We start from the raw sequence: 13,556 nt of genomic DNA, 5'->3' as shown, positions 1-13,556 counted from the left end.
TGCCTGGTGGTGCAGAGATTGCTAGATTTGCACTGAACTTGGAATATAAGAGCACACAAATGGAGACCAATAAAGTTTGTCTACAGTTTTTCCCAGATCCACTGTTCCATAGCATCCATTCTCTCCAAATATAAAAGCTGCGTGCTCCTTCCCTTTGCTGTTATCAAAAACCACAGCTACTTTCTTCTTCTCGTCGACGAGGAAATACCCATTTTTAATGTCAAGTTCACGTTCAGCTCGTGGATATAGATCCACAGCCACTTCTAAGAACAACTTGTCCCACGATACTTCATTGGGTGCAATCTTATTAGTAATCCAAATCTTCATCCTTAACCTAGCCCAGGCCCAGTGCTGACATAACACGGCAAGTTGCTCTTCTCTAACAGTAGAGAGAGTCACAATACAGTCTTCATTACTCTGAAACGGAAAAGGCATAAGCGGTCCAAATCTTTCTCTTGTAAAATCAAAACAGAACAAGAATTCTCTCGCCTTTCTATTGAATTCTTCTCCTCGATAAATATGCCAATAAGAATTACCTTTCACAGAGATGCCATTATGATGAAACCATGTTTCCCATATGGTTGGCTTGACATCTAGAACCCTCCATGTATTAGAGTCTAACTCATAGATTTCGTACCCACCATATTTGTTATATCTCAAAACTTTGTACTTGCGGCACGAGTTTCTCGTCTCGTATCCAATAGCATACCAAGGAAAGCTCAATCCGTCACGACTTATCAGTTCGATCCTCCGAGATTGCTCTGTATAAGGGTTCCAAACCACGAGGCTAGTATAGTCATCTCTGGTACATAACAATAACCCTGAACAATGACATACTCCTGTTATACCGACTCGATCATATGAATCGTTGTGAAGGTTAGTAAGTTGACCTTTATGCTTTATAGATGATTTAATAATAACCTGGTTTTGAATTCCATGGAGGTTGACACTCATTAGATAAAGTCTAAAATCCTTAATCATGACCACCAGAAACTCTCTTTCGCTTGATGTAGCTTCTTGAGCTAAGGCGTTTATTTGTAAACCCCTCATCTTTGGATAACTTGTTCCACGCTTTGCAGATATATCGTACTACTCTCAAAGATTCTTTAGGAAGTTTAGAGAATATCTCCTCAAATAAATCCCTTGGAAGATTGGATATCTTCGTCATTGTCATTGTCTCAGCAAAGGATCGATGTTGTACAAGTTAGGGTTTTTAGAAAGAGTTTTATACATAAGTCAATTCAAATAAGTTTAAGGTTACATACCAATCTCTCATCTATGTCTTGTGGTCATGGGCTTGGACTATCAAATTAAGCCCAATAATTTTGGCGTATTTATTAAAAATGCGGCGCCACTTTGAATCTTGTTTGAATGGTTTTTTTTTTAAAACCAAAATTAAAAATTAAAATCTTCCCTCGTTATTTCCTTTTTTTTTTAATTCAGACTCTAGTTTAGATTTTTTTTTCTGTGGTTGGCGGGTGGTACAAAAGTAATAAAAGCTCCCGCTCGAGGGTATAATAGTAACTTCAACTAACCCGAAATACTAGGGTTTCTCCGCCCCCCCCCCCCGCCTTCCTCCCACACAATTATAAAATACCTCTCCGTTTGTTTTATCAGTTGCCTCTCTCATCCCCTCGCCGTCTCTCTCTCTCTCTTACTCTTATAATCAAAACTTATTAGCGATCATTTCCTTATTTTTGAAGATGTCTGAGAGATCGGAAGAAACCAAAACAAAACTCGACTCTGCCGGAGAGTTATCCGATGTTGATAACGAGAACTGCAGTAGCAGTGGAAGTGGCGGCGGCGGTAGTAGTAGTTCCGGTGATACTAAGCGTACTTGCGTTGATTGCGGAACTATCCGTACTCCTCTTTGGCGTGGTGGCCCTGCCGGTCCAAAGGTTAGCCCCCCCCCCCCCTTTTTCAATTTCAATCCTTCTTCTCTGAGTTTCCGATTTTAGTAGATCTGTTCAGCAGATCGCTATAAGATCATCTTAGTATGATCCGATCTATGCTTATGGTTGGTTTGATCGTTTCCTAAAGCTAGTTTGAAGCAATTTGGTGTAGTAGGAACTGATCTCTTCACATTTGAAATTGGCGATCTAATAGATTTGCTTTTTGTTGATTTGTGAAATATGCACAGTCATTGTGCAATGCTTGTGGGATCAAGAGTAGGAAGAAGAGACAAGCGGCACTTGGGGTGAGATCAGAAGAGAAGAAGAAGATTAAAAAAAGCAATCAGATCAGTAGTAATGATCTAAACCTTGAAGATCGAAACGTTAAGAAGAGCAACAAAGATGAGGATGAGGATGATGATCATAAGTCTAGCAATCATAGCAAGACTACTACTAGTAGTAGCAGTAACAACAATGATAACAAAGGAGTGAGTAAATTTTTGGATTTAGGGTTTAAAGTTCCGGTGATGAAGAGATCAGCGGTTGAGAAGAAGAGACTATGGAGGAAACTCGGTGAGGAAGAGAGAGCTGCCGTGCTTCTCATGGCGCTTTCTTGTAGCTCTGTTTACGCCTAAACCGGTTCTTGTTTTGGGTTATTAGGAAATAATAATAATTAAGTGAGAGCGATTTTGAATTAACTTTTAATTAGATAGAGAGAGAGATATAATATGTATGAAATGAATGTGTAAAAGTTCCCTAGTGATGTTTTTTTTTCTTTCTTTTTGGTTTCACTAATGTGTTATGTGGTTCATTCTCTTAATGAATTCAAACATTATTAACAAAAACACTTTGTTTTGGTTGTATTAATCATTGAATATGCACACCAACAATGAGGAGTTTGGTCGTAATTTGTCTGGTGCGTCAATGTACCTTTTTATATGGGCCTGACTAGCCCAGGGAATTGGGCTTTGTTGGGAGAATCGAGGCGCGTGGTTTTAGTTGTCCTGTCTCCATCAACGCCCCCTTTTTTTTTGTTTTTTGGTCCATTGAAGACGTATTTGATTTGAATTTTTAAAATTATGTTTCCTTCCTTTTGTGCAAAATTCAAATTTCAAATTTTGTACGGTTTGAGATTTTTAAAAAAATATCTTCAAATTTCGATTTTTTTCCATTGTGATTGAAATTGTTTTGGTAACTATGTAATAGTGAAACTGTAAATTGTCACCCTAGTGAATATTTTTTTCTTGGTTATCTTTTATTTTATTAGTATGTACTATGTAATATGATTTAACCTTAACGATCGATTTCTAGGTTTCGTCGTAAATCTAAGTGGTTATTTCCAATTACGTAAATCAAATAGTTCAAACTCCGTAGCATTTCCAATTTTTATAGGAATAAGTCATCATATATAAAATATTATCAATGAATTATGAAATTACAAAAATCTAAAATGGTGGCGAAACAATAATTTTTAATTTAAAATTAGACACCGTGGTGGTCAAATGGGGCAAGTGCCTAGGTGAAAACCACGGGAGAAGGATTCAAGTAAACGGGTCAGGCGAGTTGACACCTCAGGCTCAGACCGACCTCGCTCGCTCAACGGGAATTTCTTTGACCATTTCTGTTTTCACCCTTATATTACCCAGTTTCTTCAATTTAGGCCCTGTACATTTTATAAACTGACTATTTAATACTAATCTTCAGGGAAAGGTTGAAAATGTCATTAATCAAAGCATATCTCATTTTGGTTTTAACTTATGGTAGTATATTTTTTATACATAAATTAAATCATTGTTATGGAAATCAAATACTAATTATTATTACATTTATAAGAAAGAAATCTTTTATGTCGATATGTTCATAATCAACTTTTATTAAATTTGGAAACGCGTTTTCCTTTTTCTTTACCAAAATCACGCAAAATCTTCATAATATATATATATATATATATCCTTCTCAATACATCCAAACATTTCCATAAGACACTCTTACAAAAAGATACTTTTTTGTCAAAAATAAATCATTTAAGCAAACATTGTATAAGCTACGCTTGATATCAGTGTAATCTACACATATTACATAACTATACGTCTATACCCGAGTTGCACTTTTGATTGATTAGAAAAAATACATGGTTCATCTTGTAATTTTTATAACATTTGTTTGTGTAACCCTTATTTTATTTACTTGAACAAAAAAACTAATGAGACCAAACCAAGCAAGCAAGTTTCAACGCGCACATAACTCTCTTTTCATTACAGCGTCTAACTAAGGTGTTCTGTTTCTTTAACGCGGTCTCTTTATCTCTTCAAAAAATATAAAGCTCCAATTTTTTTCTTTTCTGAATTTTCAAAAAGACGAGGTTAGTGTTTGTGAGTAAAGAGATTAAGACTCATCATGGGTTTAACTCCAAATTTCATTTCGTGGATTCTATTGTTATCTCTCTTCACGACGATTCCACTAACGTCGTCTCAGCCCCAAGCTCCTCCGCCGCTTTCTCCAGACGCCAATCTCTGCAACGGCGTGTTCGTTTCCTATACTTACTCAACCGGCACCAAGATTAAACCTAACGACACGAAGAACCAGCCGTACCGGTTCGAGTCAGCGATCACGGTGCTCAACAACGGACGCGACGAGCTTAAATCATGGCGTGTCTTCGTCAAATTCGCCCACCGCGAGATTCTCGTTTCGGCCACCAACGCCGTTCTCTCCGACGGTTCTAGCCTCCCGGTTAGCGTCGAGAACGGGACGATCTTCTCCGGGTTTCCTTCAGCGGATTTGAAGTCGGCGATTATGACGGCGGGTGACGTCGCTCAGATGGAAGCACGTGTCGAGCTCGTGGGTACTCAGTTTGGAGTTGCGCCGCCGAGAGTTCCGCTTCCCAAGAACATCACTCTTGTTAACGATGGATGGTCTTGTCCCAAACCCACTCAACGAGGTAAACAGATTTTGTTTTGCGTTTGACTGTTCAAGAAAATTTCAAGAATTGTTGCGTGTTGAACGTTTTTGGATGTTGTGTGATCTTGAATTTGTTATTTTCATTACGCAAGCATTAGAAAGAGTGAAAAATTGGAGGAACGGTCACAGTGGTTGGTTCTTAATAGTTATTTAATCATTCACTCGTTGAAAAAGTCTTATCTCTAATCTCTTGGTTGAAGTAGTCTTCATTAGCAAATTCAGATTTTAGACCTTATAGTTACTTAAGAAACAATCTACTTGCTTGGCTTTTCTGAAGGCATAAGTGTTCTATTGTTTTTTACAGGTGGGAATGTTCTGGAAATATGTTGCACGCCAAATCCGAACATTACAACAGCCAAAATTGGTGAAAAGTTCCTTCCTAGGCAAGAAGGAGATCTAACCATAATGTACGATGTGATCAAACCATATCAGTCGAGTTACTTGACGCAGGTCACGATCGAGAATCATAACCCGCTCGGTCGGCTTGACAATTGGGATCTGAGTTTCGCCTGGATGAAAGATGAGTTTATCTTCACAACCAGAGGAGCTTATCCGAGTGTTGTCGATTCATCGGAATGCATCAGTGGTCCGCAAGCAAAATACTATAAAGAAATTGACTTCTCCAACGTCTTGAGCTGTGCAAGAAGGCCACATATCATAGACCTCCCTCTCACTAAATATAACGATACCCTTATGGGACGTATACCGTTTTGCTGCAGAAACGGAACGATTCTTCCACGGTCCATGGATCCAGAGAAGTCCAAATCAGTTTTTCAAATGCAAGTTTACAAGATGCCTCCGGATCTCAACATCTCAGCTATAACGCCTCCACAGAACTGGCAAATTAAAGGTAACATTAACCCTGATTACAAATGTGGCCCTCCTGTTCGAGTCAGCTCGAGCCAGTTCCCTGATCCAAGCGGTTTGCCTTCAAACCGGACTGCGTTTGCTAGCTGGCAAGTCGTATGTAACATCACTCAGCCAGCTACTCCTAAATGCTGTGTCTCATTCTCTTCTTACTTCAATGACTCGATCATCCCTTGTAAAACCTGCGCTTGTGGAGGTTGTTCTAGCAACAGAGTGGCGCGTACTTGCAGCGCAAACTCTCCAGCTCTACTTCTTCCAATTCAGGCTCTTCTTATTCCGTTTGAGAACAGAACCAAACTTACCACTGCTTGGGCAGATATAAAACGACGCGAGCTCCCGAACCCTTTGCCTTGTGGAGATAACTGTGGAGTCACCATAAACTGGCATCTAGCTACAGACTATCGAGGAGGATGGACTGCTCGAGTCACACTCTTCAACTGGGGGGAAACTGATTTTGCAGATTGGTTTACTGCGGTTGAACTGAAAAAAGCTGTACCGGGTGTTCAGAAAGCTTACTCCTTCAACGGAACTACCATACCTATCAACGGCAAGAACACCACTGTTTTAATGGAAGGGCTTCCTGGACTGAACTATCTTATGGCAGAGAGTGACGGGAAAAACCCGGATAAGGACTTTAGGGTACCAGGGAAACAGCAGTCTGTTATGTCCTTTACCAAGAAACTAACTCCTGGAATCAAAGTTGGTTCCGGAGATGGGTTTCCGACCAAAGTGTACTTCAACGGCCAGGAATGTTCACTCCCTTCTGTACTGCCCACGAACAACAGTCAAAGGAGACATATGTCCACCTTTGTTCTCATGGTGTTACCATTTTTGGCTCTAATGTTTCTGCGGATTTAAGAGTTCCTTGATGGACAATACACAGGTTTCTTGATTCTTTCTAACCAGATATGTTACAAAAATAGTCAGAGTGGTGCTTTGTGCAGCGTGTGATTCTTTGCATTTCTTATGATCAGTTTTTGGTAATCAGTGTATGTATACACACATTGAATAGACAAAACTCCTTGTGCTTTAATATTTTTAGTCCGGTTTAAGTCTTGATCTTGAATTCTTGATAGGATCCTATTATAGCATTGATCCAAGTTCACTTTCAAAAATACTTACAAGACGTCTTATTACCCAAGTTAAAAAAAAAAAAATCAAAACCCTAAACAACCTCAGTAGATAAATGAGGAACATAAAAAAATCGCCAATGTATAATTAAAACCTAGCATAAATAATAATTTCTGTATATAATCTGCCATCTAAAATTTCATGCAGACTATACATATCAAACAAATTTTAAGTAGAAGTAGATGGTCGTGTAAATGATACAATACAAATCCCCGATAGTCCCTTCGGTTTACCGGCTTTTCAAATCCAATCAAACCGGAATGTTATCGATCGAGTATGCGTCGAAGTCGAATTCACCATCAACCGGTGCAATCCCTTCCTGTATCAACACAAGATTGTGTTTCCAGTTCTGTTAAGCCAACGTTTAAACCGTAACTGGTCTTTGTTCGTTGATACAAGTCAATGTTCTTGGATTAGTTACTTTTTGGAATTTTCTTGTTTAATTACTTAGTAGTGGTAGTTTACGTAATTATGAAAGACATGTGACCAATGGTGAGAAAGCGTTTGAGAACTGTTATATATTTGGTTTTCAAACGCGTGCTTGAGCGATCAGATTATGCTTCTATATAAGAGAAAAAAAATCAAATCAAACCTGCTTAAGAAGTGCGCTCATAAGATCTTCTTGATTACTGTACTGCTCGTGAAACGCCATTGCTGCTGAATCCGCCGCCACTCTCTCAGATTTCACCCTCACTGAACCGCTGTTTCCGTCTGCATACACCTGATGGTGCGGAACCATTCCCGGATGTGGCTGTTGCTGGTGGTTCCGGACATGCTCGGTGGCTGCAGAAGTTGTGTTGTTGTTTCTTGACATGGATGAAGAAGAGTAAGCTTCTGAATTTGAAAACGCAGCTGATTCTGCGTCTTGGTGAGAATCAAAGGCTATTCCAATATTCCTTAGATCCCAATCGTTCTGTCTTGTGGTGAACATGTCGTAGCTTGGGGTAGCGAAACCAGCTTCAGAGCTGTTAACCTCTTCCTGGTAAGAATTTGTTTTCCTAACTGGAACTGCTGATAAGCCTGGTGCACTTGCTAGCGGGAAACTGTTCACGGGGAGTTCTGTTTGGAAGTTGTTATACGCCAATGAGCTTGATGAGTGTTGTGTTGTTAGGTGGTTGGTGTAACCTGTTGGTAACACTCGGCTGCTCTCGGGGATATTGTTCCTTCCAGAGAAACCACTTCTCTCGGGAATGCGGTTTGATAACATTGGCTGCCTAATGGATGACTGCGACGAGGTTAGCATTGGCGGTGGTCCACGGGGCAATGACTGCATCAGCATTCCACTGTTTTGAACACTATGTCCAGCTCTAACAGCAGCGATCTGTTGTTGAATGCTCATTCTATTACCCAAAGGAAGCTGTTGTTGTAAACCTGTCGGGACACCGTGAAGTAAATTCATCTGAGGTTGTTGCTGTTGGGGTTGTTGTTGCCCATGATGATGCCCAATCCCTTCTCCGAATCTTGTTTTCGAGTTTTCAAAGCTGAAGATACTTCTCTCGTCCACAATAGAGGAAACTGGCAATCCTGACTTAGAGACCATTGTAGGCCGGCCTAAACCAGCTGCTTGAAGCTGTGCAAGGCTCTGAGCAGGTAGCTGACCTGTGACGGCTAACGCTTGAAGATCAAACCCGTTTAATGTTGAAAGAGGGCCAAAGCTTGCGTCTTGACCCGTCATAAACGAGTTGTTTAGATTGCCTTGGTGGTGAGATACTCCCCCAAGCCGTCTTAAATATATCCGATATTTCTGCAAGTCCATACTAAGTTGTTAAAGAACAGCCATGCAAATCAAATGGCTTATTCCTTTTATCCGATATAAGACTTATTATACCTGGAGGTGACTGGCTACGTTTTCTCGGGTTAGTCCAGGAACATTCATCAGCTCTAAGATCTTCTTAGGAACCGCCTCTGCGCCATACAAGACCAATTAGACTCTAAGCATAATAATCACCACAAATGCAAAATGTAAAGAAGCTTTAAGTCTTTACTTTCAACGCCGAGCTGATTAACAGCAGCAACAAACTGCTGATGCAACTCAACAGACCAGACGACACGCGGTTTCTTCAAATTAGACGCATCTTCGTCTTTATCGTCACCTTGCTCTTCCCCATCCTCGTCTTTCCGCTTCCGTGAGTTGCTCCTCCAGTTGTTCCCTTCGTTAACAGAGGACGAGTTATCGTCCACTGCATCCTCACCACCAGAAATAGCTGCATTACCTCCTCTGTGTTGCTGCAGGTGCCTATCCCCTGTCTCCTCAATGCTCCCAGAATGTTCTGGTACGCTCCACTCGCTCCTCCTCTTCCGAACGACATGCTGCCATATGTTCTTGAGTGCCTCCATTCGTACTGGTTTGATTAGGTAGTCAACGGCACCATGCGTCACTCCCTTGAGAACCACACTCTTTGAATCATCCGCAGACATCACTGAGTGAATATCAGAAAACAAGATCAGTAATTGCATCCATAACTGTTCAAGAATCTACAGAAAGATTCAAACTTTGAGATTAAAGGGAATAATGGAACGTACTAATAACAGGTAAGTCCATCTCAAGACCAACATGTTCAAGGAGCTTGAAGCCGTCCATGTCAGGCATATGAACATCACTGATGACTATATCAAATCCATGTTTGTTCTTCCGGAGCAGAGACAATGCCAGCTCTGCCCTGTTGCATTTCGTTACTGCATGTCAGAGAAATAAAAAAACTCAGCCAATAGTGTTTCCATATCCAAAGAGTTAAAAAGAAAAGACATAGATTTAACACCAAAGACAGATCAAAGAGAGACAGAACTGTAGATAGATAAAGTCCTACCAAAAGATGTCTTGAAATTGACATTTAACCAAAAAACTCAAGTCAAAGATCAGAGAGACTCAGATTTGAATCCATTTAAAGCCTTTCAATTATTCATATATACAAACACGATGGATCTCACAACTTATTGTAATTTGCTAAAAAAAGGTTATCTAGAGAGAAGAGAGTGAATCTTGAAACCAGATCATATAGTGCGATCTTAAATCAAGATGAATACTGTATGTGAATCTTAATTAAAAGAGCAACAACAAAAAAAAAAAAAAAATTAGCTCCAATTTAAATTTCTATTTTAGGGAGAGCAAAGTTAGTCAACCACCGAAATGAAAAACCATAATTATTACTCAAAATAAACCATAATTTTTACGAGAGAAAGAATGGACCACAAAAAATAAATAAACCCCATCATTGGAGGAAGAGGAGGAGAGAGACCTCCTCATAGAAACTATATCGTTAAACAAAGAGAAGATCTTGTTGTGTTTTTTGGATTCGAACCTTCGTAAAGACAAGACATAAGCATCCTCTCTAAGATCATGAGACAAGTAGGGTCATCGTCAACTACAAGAACTCGAAGACCAGATGGAAACATCTCAACGACGGTCTCACCACCACCACCACCGCCACCGACTTGATTTCTACCGGAACTAGACCCACCAGCCGATCCGAGTCCTCTTCCGTGACTCGGATTCATCATATCTCTCTCCAACCCACCCAAACAAAAAAAAAAAGAAGAATATATACCAAGAAAGAAAGAAATAAGGGAATAATTATTCGATTTTTTAGTTGAATTTGAGAGAATAAGAAAAATTGGAAGACGATGAGAGTAGTGTGAGAATATGAATTTGGGGGTAAAAGAAAAAGAAAGAGAGAGAGATGGTGAGATGAGACTTAGGGAGTTGAAGAAGAAGACATGGCTTGTCTCACCTTAGAGCTCTATTCCTCTGTTTTTTTAATCAGACAGACAGAGTAAAGCTATATTACATATTATTATATTAATTAATTAATTAAAAAAAAAAAAAGAGGAAGAAAAAAACAAAAGATGTGGTTTTATTATATATAGTCATTCATATAATTACTTTACATATATATAAATTGTATTCCTATATGCAGAGCCTTTCATCATTTCTACATTTAGACCATTTATTTCTAAGAGTTTCACTTTAAATCCCACTTTCTTTTATATTCTCAAAATTTTTCGCAGATTAGAGATGTCTATTAGAAAGTACAAACAAACCAAAAAAAATAACCTTTGGGGTGTCAAGAAATATGGGATGTTGTTGTTGAATTTAGCTAAAAAAATCTTGGCTATTTTGTTAAGTAGTGAGATGTTGGGGTTGAAATTATCAATTCATTAAAACTATAGGGGTAAAAGAAAATTTTAATATAATTGGAAGATAGTGGGACCATAGACCCTTGATGCGTGGATCCAGCTCATAATTATTAAAAGAAACAAAAATTAAATTATCTCGTTTAGGTAAAGTTGTAAACTCAAACCTTAAAAAAAAAAGATTTTCATTATTATTGTTATTTCCTAATCTGTTGTTTTTAGTTTCCATTTTTCTACAAATGTTAAAGTTTTTTGTTTCTACATTCTACAAATTCGAATAAAGGAATTTGCCCAAAACAATACTTTACAATTTGAGAGAGAGAGGGAGAGAGGTTGAAGAAGAAGTTTGACTTAAACTAAGCCTTTGAATTTTTTTTTTTTTTTTTTTTTTTTTTTGTAATTGAGAGAAAACCATGCTTCCTTGTCTTAATGAATGGACCTACATGTGTTGTGTGTATTAGATTAAACGGCAAAAAGAAATAGTATTAATTAATCATCATTAAATAAAACAAAATAATACGTCGACGCACATTCAAGCGTATGATTAAGGTACCAAAAAATACACCTAAGCATTTTCCATCATCACGTATACATGTTTTAGCTAGGATATATATTTAATAATATATATTAACTATGGTTATTTTGGAATTTGTCCTTTCAAGTCTTGTGTAAGTATGAAAACATATATATAACTTCGACGGTTGGATAAGAAAACAAATTCGCTTTGCCCCCAAAAACAAAATATTATACGTTTTGTTCAAACATACCCAATTTTTAGTTCCATCTTGAATCTTGGGGGAATCGTTGATTATCATCTACTATGAAGTTTTTGATTGGGAGAAAAATGGTGTAGTGAGAGAAGAGGAGAAGAATTTGGAATAATATTGAACGTGACGAAAAAAAAAAATCATCATTACAAAATCGTTTAGTGGCATCTAAGAACGAAGATAAAAGTCGCATTTGTTCTACTCCTTTAGACAAAACTAAAAAAATAAATTTATTAGTCTTCGTTTTTTCGGTACGTTGAGGAGATTAATTAGCATAACATATAACTAAGATAATATTTTGCCATCAAACATTTTATGTTTTAGTTCTTAAGAACTCGGATTTTTTTAATATATATAGTTCCTACATGATATATGATAAGTATAACATATGCACGTCTATTGGAAAACGTTGGATGCTAAAAATAAACAAATAAATAATTCAAATGGTGCGTTTCCTTTGAATGATTGATTAGTAACATATGCTACCCACCAATCGCCTATTACCCTCGACAAGTATTTCTTTAATATATAGGATGACAAATTTTGACTATTTGATTGCTATTATAAAACACAGCTAAACCAGTTAACTATTCTATCAACTATTTTACTTACTTTGCCTTGTGTGTGTAACTTTTCTATATTTAAATGTAAAAATTTGTCAACCTCAATGTAAATAATTTATAAAAAAATTATCCAAGTTCAGTGTATACTTTGCTTATACAGATGATTACTTTGCTTAAACAGGTCTTTAGCACCGCCGACATGTCTATTCTTTTGTAATTTAACGATCGTGTTAAGTGTGCCATACGACTGGTTTCATATGTGCATCGATACCTAATACCTTTACCTTAAAGTTTTAATCGATGACATCAAGTGTTTAAATAGCAAGTCTTTCGAACAATAGAGGCAGGCCCGTCTCTCCCACGTAGTAGAGTAGACAAATGCCATGGGTCTATCACAAAATTTAAAAAAAAAATTTAAGCAAAAGGGTCCAATTTTTTTTTTTTAAAAAAATTCATTAAGGAATTTTAGATTTTTTTTTAATTGGACAGAGGTCCCGTTTAAGTTTAAGTTAAGTTTAAGACGGTGCTGAATAGAGATACAGTAATCCAGTATCAATAAATCAATGAAGCATTTCTTTATTTTTATGAACTATCAACTTATGTATATTACGGGAAATACATATGTATATTTTCGCTATATATAACAAAAAATGATTTGAAGATGATACTGTTTATATAATTTGGTTATTGTAAACTTATAAAAACAATAAATGAAAAGGCATTTAATTAATGATAAGAAAATGAAAAAAGAAACAAATAAATCACGTTGCTGAGAAGCTTTCCCTATTGCGACACGTGTCCACGTGAAATGGATAAGATCAGTCGCACCTTTTGTGCATCGACCTCTCCATCGATCGTTGTCTTCATTTGTTTTTTATTTTCCTATTCAAACACTAGTAAATTAGTAAGGTGACAAAAAAAAATTATCCTCATATTCTACCACGAAAGCTTGGATTTTAATTTTGGAAGAGATCTATCTACTGCTAGTACATTTAATATTTACTGATCCATGTTTGTAGCTTTTTTGATCATTCGCTTTTTTACTTTTGCTTATGTACGATATACTACTTAAATACTACTTGTATGTACAACAAAAATACTGATTAATAAGAACTAAAAAATTAACTGCGCCAAAAGCTATAAAATGGAGAAGGTCTCAAGAAAGAAACCGTATATTCTCTGTAAAAGTTTTTTACTCTTACGATGAGCTTTTTACGTTTTTAATGTAAATATTTTTACTTTATCGT

General features: G+C 37.4%; 3 protein-coding genes and 1 pseudogene across 4 annotated transcripts; 2 read left to right on the top strand and 2 right to left on the bottom strand.

The window, feature by feature from the left end:
• Positions 1–21: 21 nt before the first annotated feature.
• LOC104705153 (putative F-box protein At3g17620 pseudogene) lies at positions 22–1,050 on the bottom strand (annotated as a pseudogene).
• A 417-nt stretch (positions 1,051–1,467) lies between these two features.
• Positions 1,468–2,737, top strand: LOC104781720 (GATA transcription factor 17). Its single transcript, XM_010506454.3, has 2 exons — positions 1,468–1,898; positions 2,141–2,737. The coding sequence occupies exons 1-2, from the start codon at positions 1,704–1,706 to the stop codon at positions 2,525–2,527; spliced, it is 582 nt and encodes a 193-aa protein (XP_010504756.1). The 5' UTR covers positions 1,468–1,703; the 3' UTR covers positions 2,528–2,737.
• Positions 2,738–4,057: 1,320 nt separating this feature from the next.
• Positions 4,058–6,750, top strand: LOC104781712 (COBRA-like protein 8). Its single transcript, XM_010506445.2, has 2 exons — positions 4,058–4,830; positions 5,155–6,750. Exons 1-2 carry the CDS (start codon positions 4,290–4,292, stop codon positions 6,573–6,575), a joined length of 1,962 nt encoding a protein of 653 aa, XP_010504747.2. The 5' UTR covers positions 4,058–4,289; the 3' UTR covers positions 6,576–6,750.
• Positions 6,751–6,786: 36 nt separating this feature from the next.
• On the bottom strand, positions 6,787–10,708 carry LOC104781695 (two-component response regulator ARR1). Of its 2 annotated transcripts, none has more exons than XM_010506426.3 (6): positions 10,148–10,708; positions 9,372–9,524; positions 8,834–9,268; positions 8,677–8,753; positions 7,441–8,592; positions 6,787–7,167 (listed from the first exon to the last, which is right to left on the bottom strand). In XM_010506426.3, the coding sequence occupies exons 1-6, from the start codon at positions 10,344–10,346 to the stop codon at positions 7,099–7,101; spliced, it is 2,085 nt and encodes a 694-aa protein (XP_010504728.1). In that variant the 5' UTR covers positions 10,347–10,708; the 3' UTR covers positions 6,787–7,098. The 2 variants fall into 2 exon arrangements, with proteins under 2 accessions (XP_010504728.1, XP_010504735.1); XM_010506433.3 differs by lacking the exon at positions 10,148–10,708 and adding an exon at positions 9,656–9,972.
• Between the last annotated feature and the right edge of the window lie 2,848 nt (positions 10,709–13,556).

The sequence above is a fragment of the Camelina sativa genome, chromosome 1 (genome assembly GCF_030686135.1).
Source record: "Camelina sativa cultivar CO46 ecotype springtype chromosome 1, ASM3068613v1".
In the NCBI taxonomy this organism is placed as follows: domain Eukaryota; kingdom Viridiplantae; phylum Streptophyta; class Magnoliopsida; order Brassicales; family Brassicaceae; genus Camelina; species Camelina sativa.
Note: the sequence above shows the minus strand (reverse complement) of the source record. Positions and strands in the feature narration are given on the sequence as shown.

What these genes read in the sequence shown, in the direction of transcription:
- LOC104781712 (XM_010506445.2), top strand. Translation starts at nt 4,290, where the DNA reads ATGGGTTTAACTCCAAATTTCATTTCGTGGATTCTATTGTTATCTCTC. An exon ending in TCCCAAACCCACTCAACGAG is followed by an intron (nt 4,831 to 5,154) that starts GTAAACAGATTT and finishes TGTTTTTTACAG; the next exon opens with GTGGGAATGTTCTGGAAATA.
- LOC104781695 (XM_010506426.3), bottom strand. Translation starts at nt 10,346, where the DNA reads ATGATGAATCCGAGTCACGGAAGAGGACTCGGATCGGCTGGTGGGTCT. An exon ending in GATGGACTTACCTGTTATTA is followed by an intron (nt 9,269 to 9,371) that starts GTACGTTCCATT and finishes ATATTCACTCAG; the next exon opens with TGATGTCTGCGGATGATTCA. An exon ending in ACGTAGCCAGTCACCTCCAG is followed by an intron (nt 8,593 to 8,676) that starts GTATAATAAGTC and finishes ATGGACTTGCAG; the next exon opens with AAATATCGGATATATTTAAG.
- LOC104781720 (XM_010506454.3), top strand. Translation starts at nt 1,704, where the DNA reads ATGTCTGAGAGATCGGAAGAAACCAAAACAAAACTCGACTCTGCCGGA. An exon ending in GTGGCCCTGCCGGTCCAAAG is followed by an intron (nt 1,899 to 2,140) that starts GTTAGCCCCCCC and finishes AAATATGCACAG; the next exon opens with TCATTGTGCAATGCTTGTGG.